General features: G+C 45.8%; 2 protein-coding genes across 4 annotated transcripts; one reads left to right on the top strand and one right to left on the bottom strand.

The window, feature by feature from the left end:
* Positions 1-1,009: 1,009 nt before the first annotated feature.
* Positions 1,010-11,367, bottom strand: p2rx1 (purinergic receptor P2X, ligand-gated ion channel, 1). Of its 3 annotated transcripts, none has more exons than XM_062485576.1 (13): positions 11,004-11,367; positions 8,355-8,499; positions 6,738-6,809; positions 6,401-6,458; positions 4,740-4,827; positions 4,539-4,619; positions 3,704-3,845; positions 3,430-3,575; positions 3,220-3,310; positions 3,057-3,122; positions 2,798-2,893; positions 1,836-1,880; positions 1,010-1,652 (listed from the first exon to the last, which is right to left on the bottom strand). In XM_062485576.1, exons 1-13 carry the CDS (start codon positions 11,189-11,191, stop codon positions 1,647-1,649), a joined length of 1,224 nt encoding a protein of 407 aa, XP_062341560.1. In that variant the 5' UTR covers positions 11,192-11,367; the 3' UTR covers positions 1,010-1,646. The 3 variants fall into 3 exon arrangements, with proteins under 3 accessions (XP_062341560.1, XP_062341559.1, XP_062341562.1); XM_062485575.1 differs by having other exon boundaries at positions 6,389-6,458; positions 11,004-11,366; XM_062485578.1 differs by lacking the exon at positions 1,836-1,880 and having other exon boundaries at positions 6,389-6,458.
* A 1,050-nt stretch (positions 11,368-12,417) lies between these two features.
* On the top strand, positions 12,418-17,417 carry dhx33 (DEAH (Asp-Glu-Ala-His) box polypeptide 33). The gene is made up of 12 exons (XM_062485566.1): positions 12,418-12,803; positions 13,026-13,186; positions 13,548-13,775; positions 13,870-14,040; positions 14,189-14,374; positions 14,507-14,618; positions 14,719-14,878; positions 15,045-15,133; positions 15,240-15,367; positions 15,638-15,841; positions 15,954-16,040; positions 16,137-17,417. The coding sequence occupies exons 1-12, from the start codon at positions 12,596-12,598 to the stop codon at positions 16,443-16,445; spliced, it is 2,043 nt and encodes a 680-aa protein (XP_062341550.1). The 5' UTR covers positions 12,418-12,595; the 3' UTR covers positions 16,446-17,417.
* The last annotated feature ends 80 nt before the right edge of the window (positions 17,418-17,497 follow it).

A 17,497-nucleotide genomic window follows, 5' to 3' on the forward strand; every position in this document is an offset into this window, starting at 1 on the left:
ATTCAGGGGGGGGGGGGGAGACATCTGTCAAGTCTCCAGGTGAACCACTGGGCTCAGAGACACACCCTGTCTACCTGCTCTCAAATACCTTCTGGGTCAGCAAGATGGTATTTCATCGTATGTCCTTTCATCTGAGAGACTTGCTTAAAGGGACGTCCGCAGAACAGATTATTTATCGTTGGACACTTTCAGATGTCTTGTGCTTGAGACAAGCTTGGTCTGTGTCTGAGGTGTATATTCACTTGTGTGTCCATGTGTCAGAAGTGCAATATTGTTGTCATCCTGTCCCAGGGTCGTGTTGTAAATGTTGGTCGAAGTCCGTCTCAGCTTTGAAGGCAGTTAGGACACTATACGTTTGTCCTTTACCTCCATGTACATTGTCTTCTATAATATTAGCACTGTTATGCTAAAAGATTGCACTTTTCCCCCTCTTATACTCCACGTAATTGTCACCCCAGCCAACAGCAACACCTGTCAACATTCCTGTGCTCTTCTGTAAAATGACTCAGTATGATACATTCACATATAAATGTAATTTTCCAATATGGAAAGGTTAACACTACTGTTTACAGCAAAATGCAGTACCCTTCATTTAATGTTGATTTACATATTTAAAAGATACTGTACATATATATATATATTGTTGTATTTTTACTGATAGAGTAAAATCTTCTTTTATTGATGAACCTGAGGGCTATGTGCGAGAGGGCATGTAGGTAATGTTAAGGACGTTAGGACGGTGACTTTTTCCTGTTGTTTGCATCGCTGCTATGTCATATGTAACTGTCCTGATATCTGTGTTGAAGGTGCCTGTTGTCACTGTGTTAATAGATGTGTGTACCGTGCTGCATTTCTCTGAATGTACTTGTTGGCGTTTGTCCCACATACCAAAAATCATGGCACATATGTACGGAATGCAACGGTTACAATGTAAATATGTACCAATATATAAAAAGCTATTTTTTGCATGCTTTTTGTACACCTAGACATAATCAAAGACAATAAAAAATATGAGAATGACTTCAGAATGAGTCCAATTTAATGTAGAGCCCTACAACTTTGACATCAAGACAGTTTCACCAGGTGGACCAAACAAGCACAGAAGGCAGAAAGGGATTGACAGATGAAGAACTCTACATGTTTTACTGGATTCATTACAATCGCAAACTGTCAAAGGTGATGATGTTAAACTGCAAGGCTAACAAGCTAGGGTTAGAGTCCACTGTGAGAAGGTCTAACCTGCTGGAGTTGGCAGGATCATTCACACTGGAGTTCAAGTCCATCCTAAACAACATATTTACAGTGTAGTGGAAGTAGAACACATCATTTTCTGAGGTAACAAACAGGTAACGTCAGGTAACAGGTAAACAGGTAACGAACAAAACATTGCCGCAGCCACATGCCACTTGGAAAGACAGGTAGGAGTCCAGTTGGAGGAAGGGGGGGGGATAGTGCCCAAGGGTGAGTGTAGCAATCCATGTTTCTCAGACAGAAAACATCCCTTCACTTCCAGCCTCTATAGGCTGAAACGGATGACAATTTATGACATTGAGAAGTGTACAACATCCTTTCCAATCCCAGTGTCCTCTACTCAGTGCAGTGGCTGCTGTAATACAGCTGGGCCCAGGAGTTTCCCCATGATCCACTCACTCCTGTGGGGGGGACACACACAAACACACACCACATCAGTTGAATATGGTAGCCCTGCACAGATGTTAATACCACAGCACTGCGCAGATCTCTGCCCTCTCTGACCCCCACCCATCCACCCACAAGTTGTCACTGTACAAACACGACACCTCCCATTGGTTCCTGAGCGTGTCCGTCACGTTTACCTTCGATCCCTCGTTCTCGGTCATGCACTCGTCCTGATCTGCCTCCTGGAAGACCAGACGCACCAGTTACACGCAGTCCTGCTACTGCACCTCGTAGGAAGACGTTCGCCTAACATTGGCGGCGCTCCCTGTTACCTCTGCCGTGGAGATCATTTAGGTGGATACTCTGTGCATGCACGTTTGATCTATTCTAGAATCTACATCCACGCAGACTCTGGTTTGGATGTTGGGTTGAACTTGGGTCCTGGATTGGCTTAGCAGATGTTAAAGATGGACGCACTGAAAGCCGAGCTTCGGTCTGTAGTTCTGTGAATAAGAATTCTGTTCTGCCTGTCTCTTTTGGCTCACAATGGGTCTGAGTAGGAGGACAGGGTTAAGAGTCGCCCTCCCATCTTCAACAGCTCCCTGTGTGTGTTGCTTGGTAACTATTGGCAGGGATACCTTCATTATAGCTTCAGTCTCTTACACAAGAGCCGTTTTACACGTGGGAAGGCAGGGACGCAGAGTCAAAACAAGACGTCGGTTCGTGCGAGGTCGTAGTCGGAAAGAACTCCTTTCACTGTCATAACGGGAGTCAGGTGGCTGAGCGGTTATGGAATCGGGCTCGTAATCAGAAGGTTGCCGGTTCGATTCCCGGCTGTGCTAAATGATGTGTCTTTGGGCAAGGCACTTCACCCTACTTGCCTCAGGGGGAATGTCCCTGTACTTACTGTAAGTCACTCTGGATAAGAGCGTCTGCTAAATGACTAAATGTAAATGTAAATTTAAATAACGGAAGCGGGTCTAAAGTGTGTGTTATTCAGACGCCGTCCAGGAGCACAGCAGTGTAGAGACGACTGAGTGAGTCGTTGCGTTCTGTGGTGTTCCGTTGACATATTTGACAAATGTCTCTGCTGCCATCTAGTGTTCATACCATAGGAGTACAGAAAGGTCTGAGTAGAGCAAGGTGTCATCAAACTCACCTGTTCCCCAGTGCCTGTGTTTTTGAATTTCATGTTCTTGTAGTATTTTCTCTTGGATAGTACATTCAGTAGCACCAGATCACACACCACAGTTGCCTAGGAAACACAGTAGTCAGCACCAAGACCAGAGACTTTTAAGGTCAAGAGACTTGAAACCAGGAGAGGAGGGCTTCCTAAAAAGGTCTGAGGAGCAGTGACCTAGTACATGAAAGGCTGTATACATGTGAAAAATGCACAATGAAAACATTTCAAAACTCACCACTCCGAAGATGCCTACTCCAGAGCCAATAGCTGTAAGTGTTGGAATTATATCAAATTTTCTTGCCTATAAAAAGAACAAAGGATTTTGAGAACTTTTCCTGTTCATGAAGTTGACAGGTAAGGAGTACAAAAACAATGGGAGGTTCAAACTTGGAACTTACCACTGACCTAACAATGATGTCCATTCGAATCCCAAACACTTTATAAAGAGTTCTTTTTTTCACTCCTCCCTCCACATAATGCTTTGCAAACCTAGAACACATGATCTATTAACAACGTCAATATGTACTTTCAGGATGCCTCACTGAGCCACGGGGAACATAGAGGTCATTTAGGGCGTTTGGCGTAGTGGGAGACATTGTTCAGAGCACCTGAAATTGTAGCCAACAGAAGTTCTGGCCTTGTCCGTCTCAGCAGGGTTTCCATAGAGACCGTGGAAGGTGTAACTGGGCCGGCATTTGCTCCGGTCCAAATCCAGGTTACACGTCCAGTCTATCACAATGCCAATGGCCCCTCCCTTACAGACCCCCCCCCCACACACACACACACACAGTCAACAGTAGCAAGAGGGAACACAGCCAATTAGAACCCTGATGGGGAATGGGATGTGCATGGAAAAGTGGAAAAGTAACCATGCCAGCTCACCACTTTGGCTAGGGTAGAAAAGTCGAAGCCTGATAGGTTGACTATGTCTCCCAGCTTGAATATGGGGCAGAGAGGGTGATCAACTGGGTTGTAGGAGCAGTTGCCGATGTATTTGCTGTCCACCTCCTCCACCAGGTTGCTCCTGAGAGAGTCGTTTGGAAAAAGAACAGTTCTGAATACACTGTGAGACCAATGCAGATGGTTCTGTTTATGAACCCCCCAAAAAATGAACTGACTCCTACGATGGATGCTTGTGTTGAAAATGGAAGCCTGGCTAAATATAGCATGGAAACCCCACTAATCCTTCTATATTACATGCATCTGCAACACGGTTTGAAGCATCATCAATGCATTACATATCTCCATCGTGCTGATGTAGCCCAGTCCTACGCTGTCATGACAACCTGGACTTGTAAGGTCTGTCTCCGTCCGCAGGCAGGGGGAGACCCGGGCTGTCATCCATCTGGCCTAGTGTGTATCCAGGCCACCATTGCTGAGTGACCTCCATGATGACCTCCACGTAAACGGAGCAGGAAGCACATTCATCTCTATAGCGATGATCTGCAGTGAGGATGGAGCTACAGTGTCTGCCTCCTCTCATGTTCCTCACTGTTCCTCCTGCGGTGGAGGCTTCAGCCCGCTCGGAGGGTTGTGTACCTTAACGCCCCAGCATCTGGTCATGTGTTTGTTTATATAGACTGGCTACTGGTCTTCGTTTTGCGCAACTGTTTAATGTTCAAACAATATTCATCTTTCCAGATATCTGGCTTTTGGGGAACCGGTCTACTTTTGCTTTGCTTTGTTCTGTAAGATGTCTTCAAGTCTGGCCACCCACCTTGAAACGCGGAAATGCGGAAAGGTGACTGAGTTCTTGATGAACAGAGTGTGGTTTTCTGCTGATATCAAGAGCGGGGGACTGCAGGCAAAAAAGCAAAATAAAACATGATCCACGCTACGTTCAGCGAGATTAAAAGGTTGTTTAAGACGTGACCCAGGAAATCCCAAAGCCTCGTTCCAGCTGTCTTACGGTACGTACTCGGGTATTGTGCGGTCGTCTTCTACGGGACACCAGGCCAGCACCTCACAGGTCCTTGTGGAGTTCACACACTTCCCTGTCATGTGGCCTTAAGGAGGGAGACAGACGAACATGATGAACATAACAGGAAGCTGCAGCTCAGGGTACCGCTCCTCATGCCTGACGGTGACTAAGATGAGCCCTTTTTTCACAGCACATCAGTCAATCTCAAACTCTCAGCTTCCACTTCTTATCTAAAACAAGAGGATGATAAAAGACCAAAGTAAACTGTTCAGCAAGCAAAAAGGAGTGTTCCAAGAGTCTGAACAGCATTTCCAAATCTCTTTAATCTCGAGCAGAAATGACTCTGTGGGATATGCTTTGTTATCTGTCTCCCTCATCAAATTGGAGAAGCGTGAGATTCATGCGCGTAGATCCACCGGGCAAACAGTACGGTCGGCCGCACTGCAGGATGAATCATCCGGGCCCGGAGTACTCTGCGACTTCAATCGGGGCTGTGCCACGGCTAGTCTGTTGGGTTGGCGACCAGCCAGCGTGGCCTGACAAACATGACCCTCTCAAGGATCTTGGCGCCCTTCGGTCAACATGAAAGTGCTGAAGCAAACAGATCCAAAGCGTCCGCCGATGGCGATCTGATTGGTTCTGATGCCGGTCAGAGGGACTCTGATCTAAGCCAGGGACAGGGGCACTGTTCCAGACTTACGTAAGAGGCCTTTGAACTGGCTGAGATATATACGTTTGGGTTTATTATACTGGGATGTCCTCCATCTGTTCATGTGTGTGTGTACTGTACATGCCTGTGAGAGTGGACCTCTGAGTTAATGCGTGTTTACATGTATCTCTGTGTGTTTAATGTGGCTTTGAACGTGTGTGCAGGGGTGGCCCCAGCCTGCAACAAGCTAAAACCATGGCAGCGATGGCTCTCACGAATCCAGCCCGGTTGTTGATCTTAATCAAGCCGTCTTTCTTTTTTCTGGTTGGTGGGGAATGCAGGAAGAGTGGAAATGTTTATCTTTGTGTCTTTGTGTTTAGCCAGAGCTGTGCGGTTCAATGTGTTTTAGCTCATAGAGCCTAAGTACAAGGGTGTTCTCACCAGTGCACAGTCCTCTGTACACTTACAGCTCACCACCACTAGACTATTTATCTCTGTCACCCCTCTGTCAGTCCAGCCCAGTCCTGGCTGCATGACAGTGACTCACTTTCCCACCAGTTTACCTTACGTGCCACAATGTGACCACCTGGGCTCATTGTCCCTAAGACTGCGTGTGTCCAACTAGAATTCATAATTAACTTTCTCATCTATTAAACAACCGAGTAGTTAACTGACCGTAAGGTTACTGGAGGGTATGAAGAAATGTCTCAGTAAATAAGGCAGAGGGGAGTAGGGTGCTGGGTGAGGAGAGGTTAGCTTAGCTTAGCAAGCCTGACACGGTAACCACGGTGACCAGGGGGTGGCCACACTGTGACACTGTGACACTGTAACGGACGAGGCGGATGAAGCAGCATTGACGCGCAAACAGCCGTGTAAACTCGCCTGGGGGGAGGAGTGAAGCTCGCGAAAGCTCGACTCGGGAGGGGGGCGGGGGTGATACTACCTCACGCCAAGGTTTTTGGATAAGTTGGCAGTCCTGAGGCTGCCAGAATATTACCGTTTCCCGTATGTTTGTATTCCCCTTCTTCACAATCACGGTCTGAACTGCAAAGGTTCTTGTCAGGGAGCTGCAAGACAGGAGGGGACTTGGTCAGTCTGTGTGTGCATGTGTCAAGTATGTGTGTGTGGGAGAGAGAGACGAGAAGGATCTCAAATTGTTGGCAAACCCCATAAAAGATGAATGCTGTTTCTATTGCAAGTCTGCTCGTAACCTTTAATAGAGAGGCTGATGAGTAATGAGACTAGGCCTTTTTATTTGGTATTCCTGAATATGATTTCCTTAAACAGTATTGTTCATGAGAAAGAACCAAGGACAAAGATTCTAAGATACAGGAGGTGATACATACCTCTGGACATTTCCCCATCTGCTGACCCTCTGTTACAATGAAGTTTGTCATCACAACAAAAGAAGAATCTCCCTGGGAAACCAGACAGGACATCATTAAGATTAGAACATTTGGGAAGTTTAGAAAGTAAGACATTTTCCTTTTTGCTGGAGTTAGCCTATTCTCTTTCTCATCCAGTATATTGCATTTCACTTGCCTGCTCTTTCACATATTGCCAGGCCATACATATATATATATATATATGAATAGATACACATTGCGAAGGTTAAAAGAAAATTATTTTTATTTGTTTTTGTATTGGGTAAAATTGGGTAAACACAACGATGGTTCGTTATGAACCTTTGGGTCATGTGACCCGAAGGCAGCACAAGGGTTAATAACATTCATGTCTCTGCTACCTCTTTCAAAATGTGTCGGTTTCTGATTCCGGTTTACCTGCAAATGTCATTGGGCCAGGATGTCATGAGGGGTGTCGTCAGTCATGTGAAAGGTTATAGCATGAACCTTTGTAGACCCCGTGGGGCATGAAGACACGTCACCATGTAAGGTAAACGTCCTTTTAGCTGTTTTTGCTATGGCAACAGGACAGACTGGTCACTAACTTCAGCCTTCAGCTTCATTCCATTGTCCTGGTCTGTGGTCAAGTGGTGCTCTCTGCTGTAACTTTACTCAGCAACACCATATACACAACAGGAAATGTTCTCCTGCCTTAATGAGACCTAGTGGTGCAGACTTCCTGGCTAACAGTATTAGTTTGTGTAATTTTTTCACAGTGCTAAACTGCTGACATTGACCACATTCAAAGACAGTTTGTCAGTGTTGTGACTAAACTTGCTAACCTGGTTAACTCTGTTCATAATTGACAAAATTGGATGGAGTGACTATGATACATTTGTTTATGGATTATGTAATCCATGACAGGTTTGACTGCTACTGTTAATTCTTAAATCTACTTGTGTGTATCAGTCACGAGAAAGACAAGCCTACGTATGTCATTATTTAAAGTTTCAGTTTTTTATTTGAGTTTCTGATGACAGACGGCTCCCACTCAGATCACAGAGACTGTGCACCTTTATTGACCCTTCGATCCTGTTTTTCATTCAACATCAAAAGAATGTGGTCAAACAAACTAGAATGACAGTAAATGGTCCTACAACCACACCTCAGAGCAAACATCAGTGTGCACGCCGATTGAGTCTTTTTTAATTCTCTATTTATCTGTCAATAAGGGCTGGCTACATATAGGCAAACAATAATTTTGTTTGCTCAGTGTCTTTTGACTTTACGTCTACATTGCCTGTAAGGTGGATTACCTCACAGAAAAGAAAGACAGTCTTTTGCCAGTCATGCCTGTGCATTGATGGTGTTATGTGCCAGGCATTATTAAACATAACCATGATAACACCCTTACCAAAACTGGTTAAACATATGACTGTGGTGATTAAGTTCCAAGAGGATATAATACAAGTGCCCTTGATCTATGAATCCGTTAGTGACGTCAGGTACCCTGGTGTCTGGGTCTATGTTGTGTTCAGTCATCCTGTCAGTCTCAGCCACACACACCATCCTCCCACGGACATTCCACATGTGGATTCTGGTGCCCAGCCAATCACCCACCTGCTCAGGGAAAACATAGTCGGCCACGTCCCAGATCCTCTCGTGTCCGGACACGTTGGTGTAGCCCACTCCCTTCATCTTGGTGAAAGTGGAGCCCACAGCTTTGTCTATGGACTGGTAGCCTTTCTCATAGATGAACACCCACCTGCATGGCAAAGATTCCGCAGGAGTTAGTAGATCTTGATCATCTTAGTCATCAGTGGCTAGGGAACGTCAAGGTGTCCCACTTGGATCCATTATTGCAGCTGCATTCTCTCAGGACACTCTGCCCGAGGTACTAAATGCATACTATTCTAAAAACCTTTTTTTTATCAGTCTCAAGTTTCAGTTCTGATCAATAACTATTTGACTTGTGGGTAAACGAAACGTTTCACTTTTACATTCACTGAAACTATTTGACATGGCCTTGTTGATATTAGATACACCTTGTAGTAGTGATACTCAGAGATACTGACACCTAAAGCAGAGAATGTGAGGCAATGTTTACCTGGTTTTATATTCAACTGAGTCTACACAGATGTGAATGTGTACCATCCTTTCAACACCTTATCTGATCTGCGCTGCACAGGTGGCAAACTGCTAGGGAGTGTGGGAGTGGATAGTGGAATAGATAACAATACACACCTAGACTGGTGCTTTATAAAGGACATGAAAACATCCTAAGCCAGTATGTTGCATACTTTCACATCTTCATTTACAGCTAGTTGGGCCACAGATAATGTCAATAAAAAATGCAATCAAATCTGTTATTTGGTCATTTTGTAATAAATTCTAACCCAAAACATTTTTATTATACTATTATAACCTTTGTTAGTCTTAAGGACATTTATAGAATGGGTTGTTTGACAATGAAAAATAGGAGTTTTGCAGAGAAAGTAAAAACATCATTATTATGGCAACGATGAAAACTAAAGTGTGTAATGAAGAGACCATATCTTCTACCAGAGAAATCTAAGTCTAATCAGTGTTTGATCTGTATCCCAGGGCTGTCTGGCTTGGCGGACCAGAGAGGGAACGGAACTGTCTGATGTGTGAATAAATGGCTTTTGTGCTCTGACAGAATCTCTTTAAGTCTTCAGGTCTGAAGCAGGGCTCCATCCATGGCTGTCTGATCTCATGTAGACAGGCCTCGGCTTTCTGAATCTGGATGCCAGCGACGGAAGGTCCTGAGGAGGAGAGGCCTGGACAGGCTCTTAATCACATTGGGCTACTTGTACATCACAACCTGGGCTAATGTGGCCTGATGGATGGGTAGGTAGAAGAGGGTTTCACACTGGCAGGCCTGAAATCTTGTCGAGGGATGGTATCAAAAGTGACTAGATCATCAAGGCACAAATGAATTCCACTTTTTGTTAAGTATTTTTTTTGACAGTACTTGGGCCATTTGTTGGACTTATAATCTTTAGCCTAGGGGGTGTATGTGGTTACACATGCCACAAAGGCATCTCTGAGAATCCTTCCACATGAAAATGTTAACTAAATGTGATTGTAACAGTAACATTGACCTCAGAGTAAGCAAACATTCATGGCAAACATTCAGGAAGTATCTATGGCCCTCGTCTATTATAATTCTGATACCAGAAAGGCAGAGTTTTAACAGAACACATTCCGGCATTAACACATCTTGAACTGTGTCGTCTAATAATTCTCATGCGTGACCCTTAGCCAAGCTATGTCATGATTCCTGTAGCAACATACTGTAGCCACGACAACGTCTAAGTTTGATTGTTATCTGTGATAGCATATGCCAGAGCCTGTTCATCGCATTTTGGCTCCTCAGGTCCTAATGCCTATACATGCCCTCACACACACACCCACACACAAGAGCTGTTGCAACATGGTTTTGCAATGAATAAAAAAGTATGTACAAATGTATGTTAGCTCTCTTGCGTCATCTCTACTATCTGTAATCTGCTACATTACATTTAGTCATTTTAGCGGACGCTCTTATCCAGAGCGACTTACAATAAGTACAGGGACATTCCCCCCGAGGCAAGTAGGGTGAAGTGCCTTTCCCAAGGACACAACGTCAAATATGCTCGAACCGGCAACCTTCTGATTAATAACCCGATTCCCCAACCGCTCAGCCATCTGACCCCCTCATTTCGAAGCGAGAAAGTAAGGAGGCGTTTGGTATGAGAGGATTTTTGGTTTTGGTACATCTGTGAGCAAACAGCCAGGCATGCAGGAAGGCTGTCTAAACATGAATCTAAGAGGTAGAACTGGAGTTCAAGAAGTGTTTGAAATGATACTGGCAAAGACTGATGAAAGAAAGGATTCTAACCAGCCCTTCAGATAACTATATTTCCTGTCACAACTCTATGACACAATTTGTCACATAACAGCCGGTGAGATTATGTGAACAACAAGCCGACTGCTTAGACCACTTGTTTCCCGTGTAAACAACTACATTCTTTAAGCATGTATCCAACCCCATGTTTCACAATCTCTTCTTAAAAAAAGAGGAACATGTATAAGTGTCAGTGATGAAGGTGATTGGTCAGCTCCCCTTGAGAATGCACTGAAATCACTGACACGCTGCAACACGCAGAGGTGCAGCTCCCAGGCACGAGCCCTCTCCATTCAGAGGAGGCAGGAAACACAGTAGCTGTCCTAACAACCGGGCTGTTTGAAAGGTGGGGACCTTACCCGATGATGTAAGCTAGGACCCCCAGCTGGATCAGGCGACACACGACCCCCACCCTCCTGTTCCTCACCAGCACCTGCCGGGGGGTCTCGTACTCGAAGAAGAAGTCCGAGAGAGCGTTGGAGATGTGTCTCTTCATTGTGTGGCTTCCCGGTAGAGATGAGGGCTGCTCCACCCCACTGCAATACATGCAACCAGCTGCTGTCTCACTTGTCTCTTCTGAGACTGCTCAGGCTGAGGTGCTCTGCCTCCCTGAACCAACAGCTGACACACTGTGGAGTGTTGGACTTCCTTCTCTCTGACTTACTGTCTCTCTCTCTCTTTCACACTCTCTCTCTCTCTCTCTCTCTCTCTCTCTCTCTCACTCTCACTCACTCTCTGACTTTCCCTTTCTCTCTCACACACTCTCTCTCTCTCTCTTACTCTCTATCTCTCTTACTCTCTCTTACTTACTCTCTCTCTCTTACTTACTCTCTCTCTCTCTCTCTCTCTCTCTGACTTAATGTCTCTCTCTCTCTCACTCTCTGACTTTCCCTTTCTCTCTCTCACGCTATCTCTCTCTTACTCTCTCTCTTACTCACTCTCTCTCTCTGACTTTCTCTCCCGTTCTCTTACACTCTCTCTGTGACTCTCTACATCTGTCTGTCTATGTCTCTCTGTTTTGTTTCTCTCTGTGACTCTTTACATCTGTCTGTCTATGTCTCTCTGTCTCTGTTTCTCTCTCTCTGTCTCTATCCAGTGTCTTCTTCTTACTTACACACATGCGGTTTTTGTCCTTGTCACTTCATCTCCCATTTCCTTTTATTCACTGTCCTATCTCTCCGTATTCTTAAATCTCTCTTTCTCTTTCTCACTATCCAAAACAATTACTCTTACACGTTTTCACAAAGGTCTCGGTCTTAATTTAATCCCAGGGCAAATTGTGAGTTTCACAGATACATCGATCATTCAACAATAAACGTCACATTCAGTAGACATCCTTTTTTTCTCCCTCCAACAATGAGTCAGTGTCATTTCCCTCAACACTGTCTTCCTGTATGGCATACAGAGATAGTCACTTTTTTAAGTGCCTCGGAAATTGAAATGTGTTAGAAATGCCTTCTCTCTAGAGTTTACTTGTGTATTATCTTTGTATTAACTCAATAGTTGTGTGTGTGTGTGTGTGTGTGTTTAGGTTTGTTTCAGAGAATTTCTAATAATCCTATAACGTTTCCCAGATTTCACCCTATTGTGTTGAAAAGGTTGTGAATATTGGACTTGGTAACACTCGCATTATAGTTGTTGCTTCAATGTTTTGTATTGTGGTGCAGTGTTTGGATTTTCAATTATTCAGTCAACACAAGCTGTCAATCTATCCATTGCTAAAGACAATGTAAATTTGATGGAAGTATTCACGTTATCCCCACTAGAGGGCCTGATGACGTCATAACAGCTGCGACTATTTTTTACCACGCGGGGACTAATGTGCAGTTGATGAGGTAAACAAACGGTGCGAGGCTCGTTTGTTACAGACAGTTAAAGTCCATAATTTTTTTTAGGATAAGTATACATTGCTTGATTTAGGTTTAATTTGTAAAGCGGCTTTCTATAGACCATGCCCCACTACCCCGATCATCCTCCGGCGAAAAAATTCAAGCCGGGGTCTCCTTTTTTTCGTCTCGATAAGAAGCCTGGGATGTTGCTACCAAGAAAAGGAAGTGCATCGGTTCCAATAGATATCCAAAGGAAACACCTCCCGATATATCAGGCGAAGTCTCAACTCATCAACCAACTTAGACAGCTCCACAATGCAGTCTTGATAGGTAAGAATGGCCTCAAAAACAAACAACTCTCCCATGCTTTCTGATAACCTGCACTTTTCGCATAGCTGACAAGACAACTAAGAAGATACCTTGCAAACTTTGGGCAAATTCCAGTGGTAGTCTGTTTACTTAGAACGTTTTAGTGTATTAAGTAATTAGTGTATACGTGTAGTTTTCATGCCTGTGGAGAGTTCGCTTGAATGCTGTCCCACTGTCCATCAGGTGAGACAGGTTCTGGGAAGACCACACAGATACCTCAGTACCTGTTTGAGGCAGGCATCGGCCGACAGGGCATTGTCGCTATCACCCAGCCTCGTCGAGTGGCAGCTATATCTCTGGCAGGAAGGGTGGCAGAGGAGAAGAAAACTCAACTTGGGAAGCTGGTAATCACAAACTAAAACAATGACAGTTCAAGTAGTGACAAGTAATTGTCCTTATTTTTTAACCAGGCTACCAGTCTTAACCCTTGTGTTATCTTCGGGTCATTCTGATCCATCAGTCATTGTGACCCACCGTCGTATTGCGACAACTTTACCGCATACAAAAACAAAGTGAAGCATTTTCTTTTAACCGTCAGGCTGTCTCAGACCCCCCACATTGTGAAGGTTAAAAGATAATTATTTGTATTTGTTTTTGTATTGGGTAAAATTGGGTAAACACAACGGTGGTTCGTTATGAACCTTTGGGTCATGTGAGCCGGGAGCACAAGGGTTAAATTGATACTGAAATGGCTTTCGCAAACAGGTCGGTTACACAGTGCGGTTTGAGGACGTGACGTCCTCTGAGACCAAGCTGAAGTTCATGACGGACGGGATGCTGCTGCGGGAGGCCATAGGAGACCCTTTGCTGCTGCGCTACACCGTGGTGGTCCTGGACGAGGCCCACGAGCGCACCGTCCACACTGACGTCCTGTTTGGAGTGGTGAAGACGGCGCAGCGCAAACGCAGAGAACAGAACAAGCTGCCACTGAAGGTAGGACGCGGTCGGCATGTGTTTTGCTGTTGTACATGTGGCGACGAAAAGTGTGGAGACAAGATGGCCGCCACTCTCGTTTCTCTCGGTGTAGGTGATTGTGATGTCAGCCACCATGGATGTGGACCTGTTCTCCCGGTACTTCAACAAGTCTCCCGTGTTGTACTTGGAGGGGAGGCAGCACCCCATCCAGGTCTACTACACCAAACAGCCCCAGTCGGACTACCTCCAAGCCGCACTGGTGTCTGTCTTCCAGATCCATCAGGTACTGACAGCTGTCTCTACGCAACCACACGTAGCACACTCATTCATGTCATGGCACACTCATTTATCCCAAGTCTGACTGCGATATGCCTCCGTACATCAGTATGTAATAACATGTTGTTGTGCGTGTGTGTGTGTGCTCTGAGCAGGAGGCCCCTCCATCCCACGACATCCTGGTGTTCATGACGGGTCAGGAGGAGATCGAGGCTCTGGCTCGGACCTGTCGAGACATCGCCAAACACCTGCCTGACAGCTGTGGCCCCATAACCGTCATCCCTCTGTACGCCTCGCTGCCCCCCACCCAGCAGCTCCGAGTCTTCCAGCCTGCCCCCAAGGTACGGCCCCTCTGCCTCAACCCCCAACCCCCCCCCAGCTGCTGAACTCCCTCCTTTACCACGGCATTTACACTGTTGATGCTTACAGCACAACTTGCCTCAGACATGCCCCCGTCCCTGCTGTTCTTCTAGGGTTGCAGAAAGATCATCCTCTCGACCAACATTGCCGAGACGTCAGTCACCATCTCAGGGATCAAATACGTCATAGACACGGGCATGGTAAAAGCGAAGCGCTTTAATCCAGGTGAGGCTCCACTCTGAGGAATATCTCCCTCTTCCTTCCTTCTGGTTTAATAGTGTAATTATCCGTCATTATATGCTACGAATGTGTGTGTTGCTCGCAGAAAGCGGTCTGGAAGTGCTGGCAGTGCAGCGGGTGTCGAAAGCCCAGGCCTGGCAGCGAGCGGGCAGGGCCGGCAGAGAGGACTCGGGGTCCTGCTACCGCCTCTACACCGAGGAGGAGTTTGACAACCTCATCCCCATGACCGTGCCTGAGATCCAGAGGTGAGGCCCGCCGCTTCCCTGCGCGGGAACCGTGTTCTCTGGAGACGGGAGAGAAGCTGACGCAGGGAACCTTACAGCTGACTGTGCTGTAACATGTATTTAGGTCATTGTGATGGAGTGTTCTGTTTCTCTTTTCCCTTTGTGTGTGTGTGTGTGTGTGTCGTAGGTGTAACTTAGCCAGCGTGGTGCTCCAGCTCATGGCTCTGGGGATTCCAGACGTGATGAATTTTGACTTCATGTCCAAGCCATCCCCTGGTAAGCCTGCAGTCAGACCTGCTCTAGCCTGGCTGTGATGTGAGGTGGATTCCTCCTTGCTAACACTTGGCCATGTTAACGTTGTGTGACGGGTGTGGTTGGGTAGAGGCCATGCGTTCCGCAGTGGAGCAGCTGGAGCTGCTAGGAGCCGTGGAGAGGAAAGAGGAGCAGGTGTCCCTCACAGCCCTGGGGAAGAAGATGGCCAGCTTCCCCCTGGAGCCCCGCTACGCCAAAGTGAGACACGCACACAGAGGGGTTGATTTATTATAGGGACTTCTACAAACTACAGGAGTGGAACGTGTGCTTGGTGCTCAGATAGGGAGAGTGTACTCTTACTTACACACACATCTCTCTCTCTTTCTCTCGCTCTCCTATTCTCTCGCTTTCAGCCTGTCTTTCTTGTCGGCCTGAATAAGATCAATAAATATGTACTGTAGCTACTGTCAAAAAAATGTACAGCACTACTTTAATAATCATGTTCTCTCTCTTTCTCTCTCTCTGCAGACCATCATGTTGTCTCCAGACTTCTCGTGTTCTGAGGAGGTCCTGACCATTGTGTCTCTGCTGTCTGTGGATACGGTGCTCTACAACCCACCCGCCCGACGAGAGGAAGTTCTCGCCGCACGCAGGAAGTTCTCCTCCAGCGAGGGCGACCACATGACCCTCCTCAGCATCTACAGAGCCTTCAAAAAAATGGGCGGAAACAAGGTCAGCTGATCTTCTTCGTTAGTTGTCTGGACATAAAATGCTCCTTTTGCCGTGGTAAAACAAAGTCCAGAGAAGTGACTCTGTAGATTCAGTGTTGAGTGCCTCGTTTCAGGAGTGGTGTCGGGAGAACTTTGTTAACAGCAGGAACATGAGCCTGGTCGGGGAGGTCCGTGCCCAACTCAGAGAGATCTGCCTCAAGGTACAAACCCCCCGGGAAAAACTCCTCTTTAAACTAACTGGTATAATGTCCATATGTGCATCATCATTGAACAACATCCTGCCTGTGGTTTCTCAGCTGGGCCTGAAACTGGAGTCGTGCGGGGCGGACACGGGGTCCGTCCGGCGCTGTCTGGCCCACGGGATGTTTGTGAATGCTGCAGAACTGCAGCTGGACGGCAGCTACCTAGCCCTGGACACCCACCAGCCTGTGGCCATCCACCCCTCCTCCGTCCTCTTCCAGGCCAAGCCCGCCTACGTGGTCTTCAATGAGCTGCTGCACACCTCCCGCTGCTACATGAGAGACCTGTGCCTGGTGGACGCCGATTGGCTGGTGGAGGCCGCACCTGAGTACTTCCGCCGCAAACTCCGCCCTGTGAAAAGTTAGCCAATGGGGAGGCAGGACTGCAGCCAAGACAAATCTTCCTTGCCACAATCTTGTTTTTAACCCAGTGCCAGTGCATGATGGGAAAAGTTCCAAAGTTTCCAAAACATTTTGCTAGATGATATTTACTTACTGCTTGTTTCTGAAGCAGAACATTTCCAGTTGTGGACAGGTCTGAGATAGAGATGTTGTGGGATTGTCCTCTACCTCCTCTTTAAGAAGCAGCAGGCGTGTACCCATAGCAGGAACGTCACTTTCATCTAGTTCACCAGGAATATTACTCCGACATGGAACAAAAATGTTGCTTTTTCTTGGCTTGGTATTTCTTGTGCCTGCAACCGTTTGCCTCAACCTGGAAAGTGGATTCTGGCCAACGTTCTAATGCTCATGTTCAGTCATAGATATTACATTTTGCATGTTCAGTTGCAGCACACAACAATCAAGAGAAGACCTGATGAGGTCTTGAATACCCTCATATTGAGCAAAGAAAGATACACCAGTGATTCTGAAAACAGCATCATCTGCTGATTTGTTTGCAGAAGAGTACAAAGCTTTTTGAAGAGTATAAAATACACACGTAATGTATTCAATCTTACATTTAATGCCTGCACTTTCAACACCAATGCATGCTTTGTAGCTAAAGCTACAAAACAGGAGACAAGTTCACGAGATTTGAATAGATACAGAATTGTTCTGTAATACAAGTCACTTCATGCACCCTGTTAAAGGGAATCAACATAGTTGCACCCAAAATGGTATGCAATGCTATGCATGGAGATTGATTTGATCACTCAGGTCTTTGATACATTGTAGAAATATACAGGAAATTCAATTAGCTATTTAGAATTGATATATTCTCTTTTATATTGGAACAATGTTATGGAATAGTCGAATTCTAAATCTAGTGTAATTTATAAATCATTATTTTATCTTGTAAGTGGTAACTGCAATAAAATATATGATTTAAGACTGTCTGAATTACTCCATTATGACATTTAACTAACCCTAACTAAAAGGTGAAGTGATTTGGAATTACATCAAGTGTTTACGTTGTA

This window comes from Osmerus eperlanus, chromosome 19, assembly GCF_963692335.1.
Source record: "Osmerus eperlanus chromosome 19, fOsmEpe2.1, whole genome shotgun sequence".
NCBI classification, from domain to species: Eukaryota; Metazoa; Chordata; class Actinopteri; order Osmeriformes; family Osmeridae; genus Osmerus; species Osmerus eperlanus.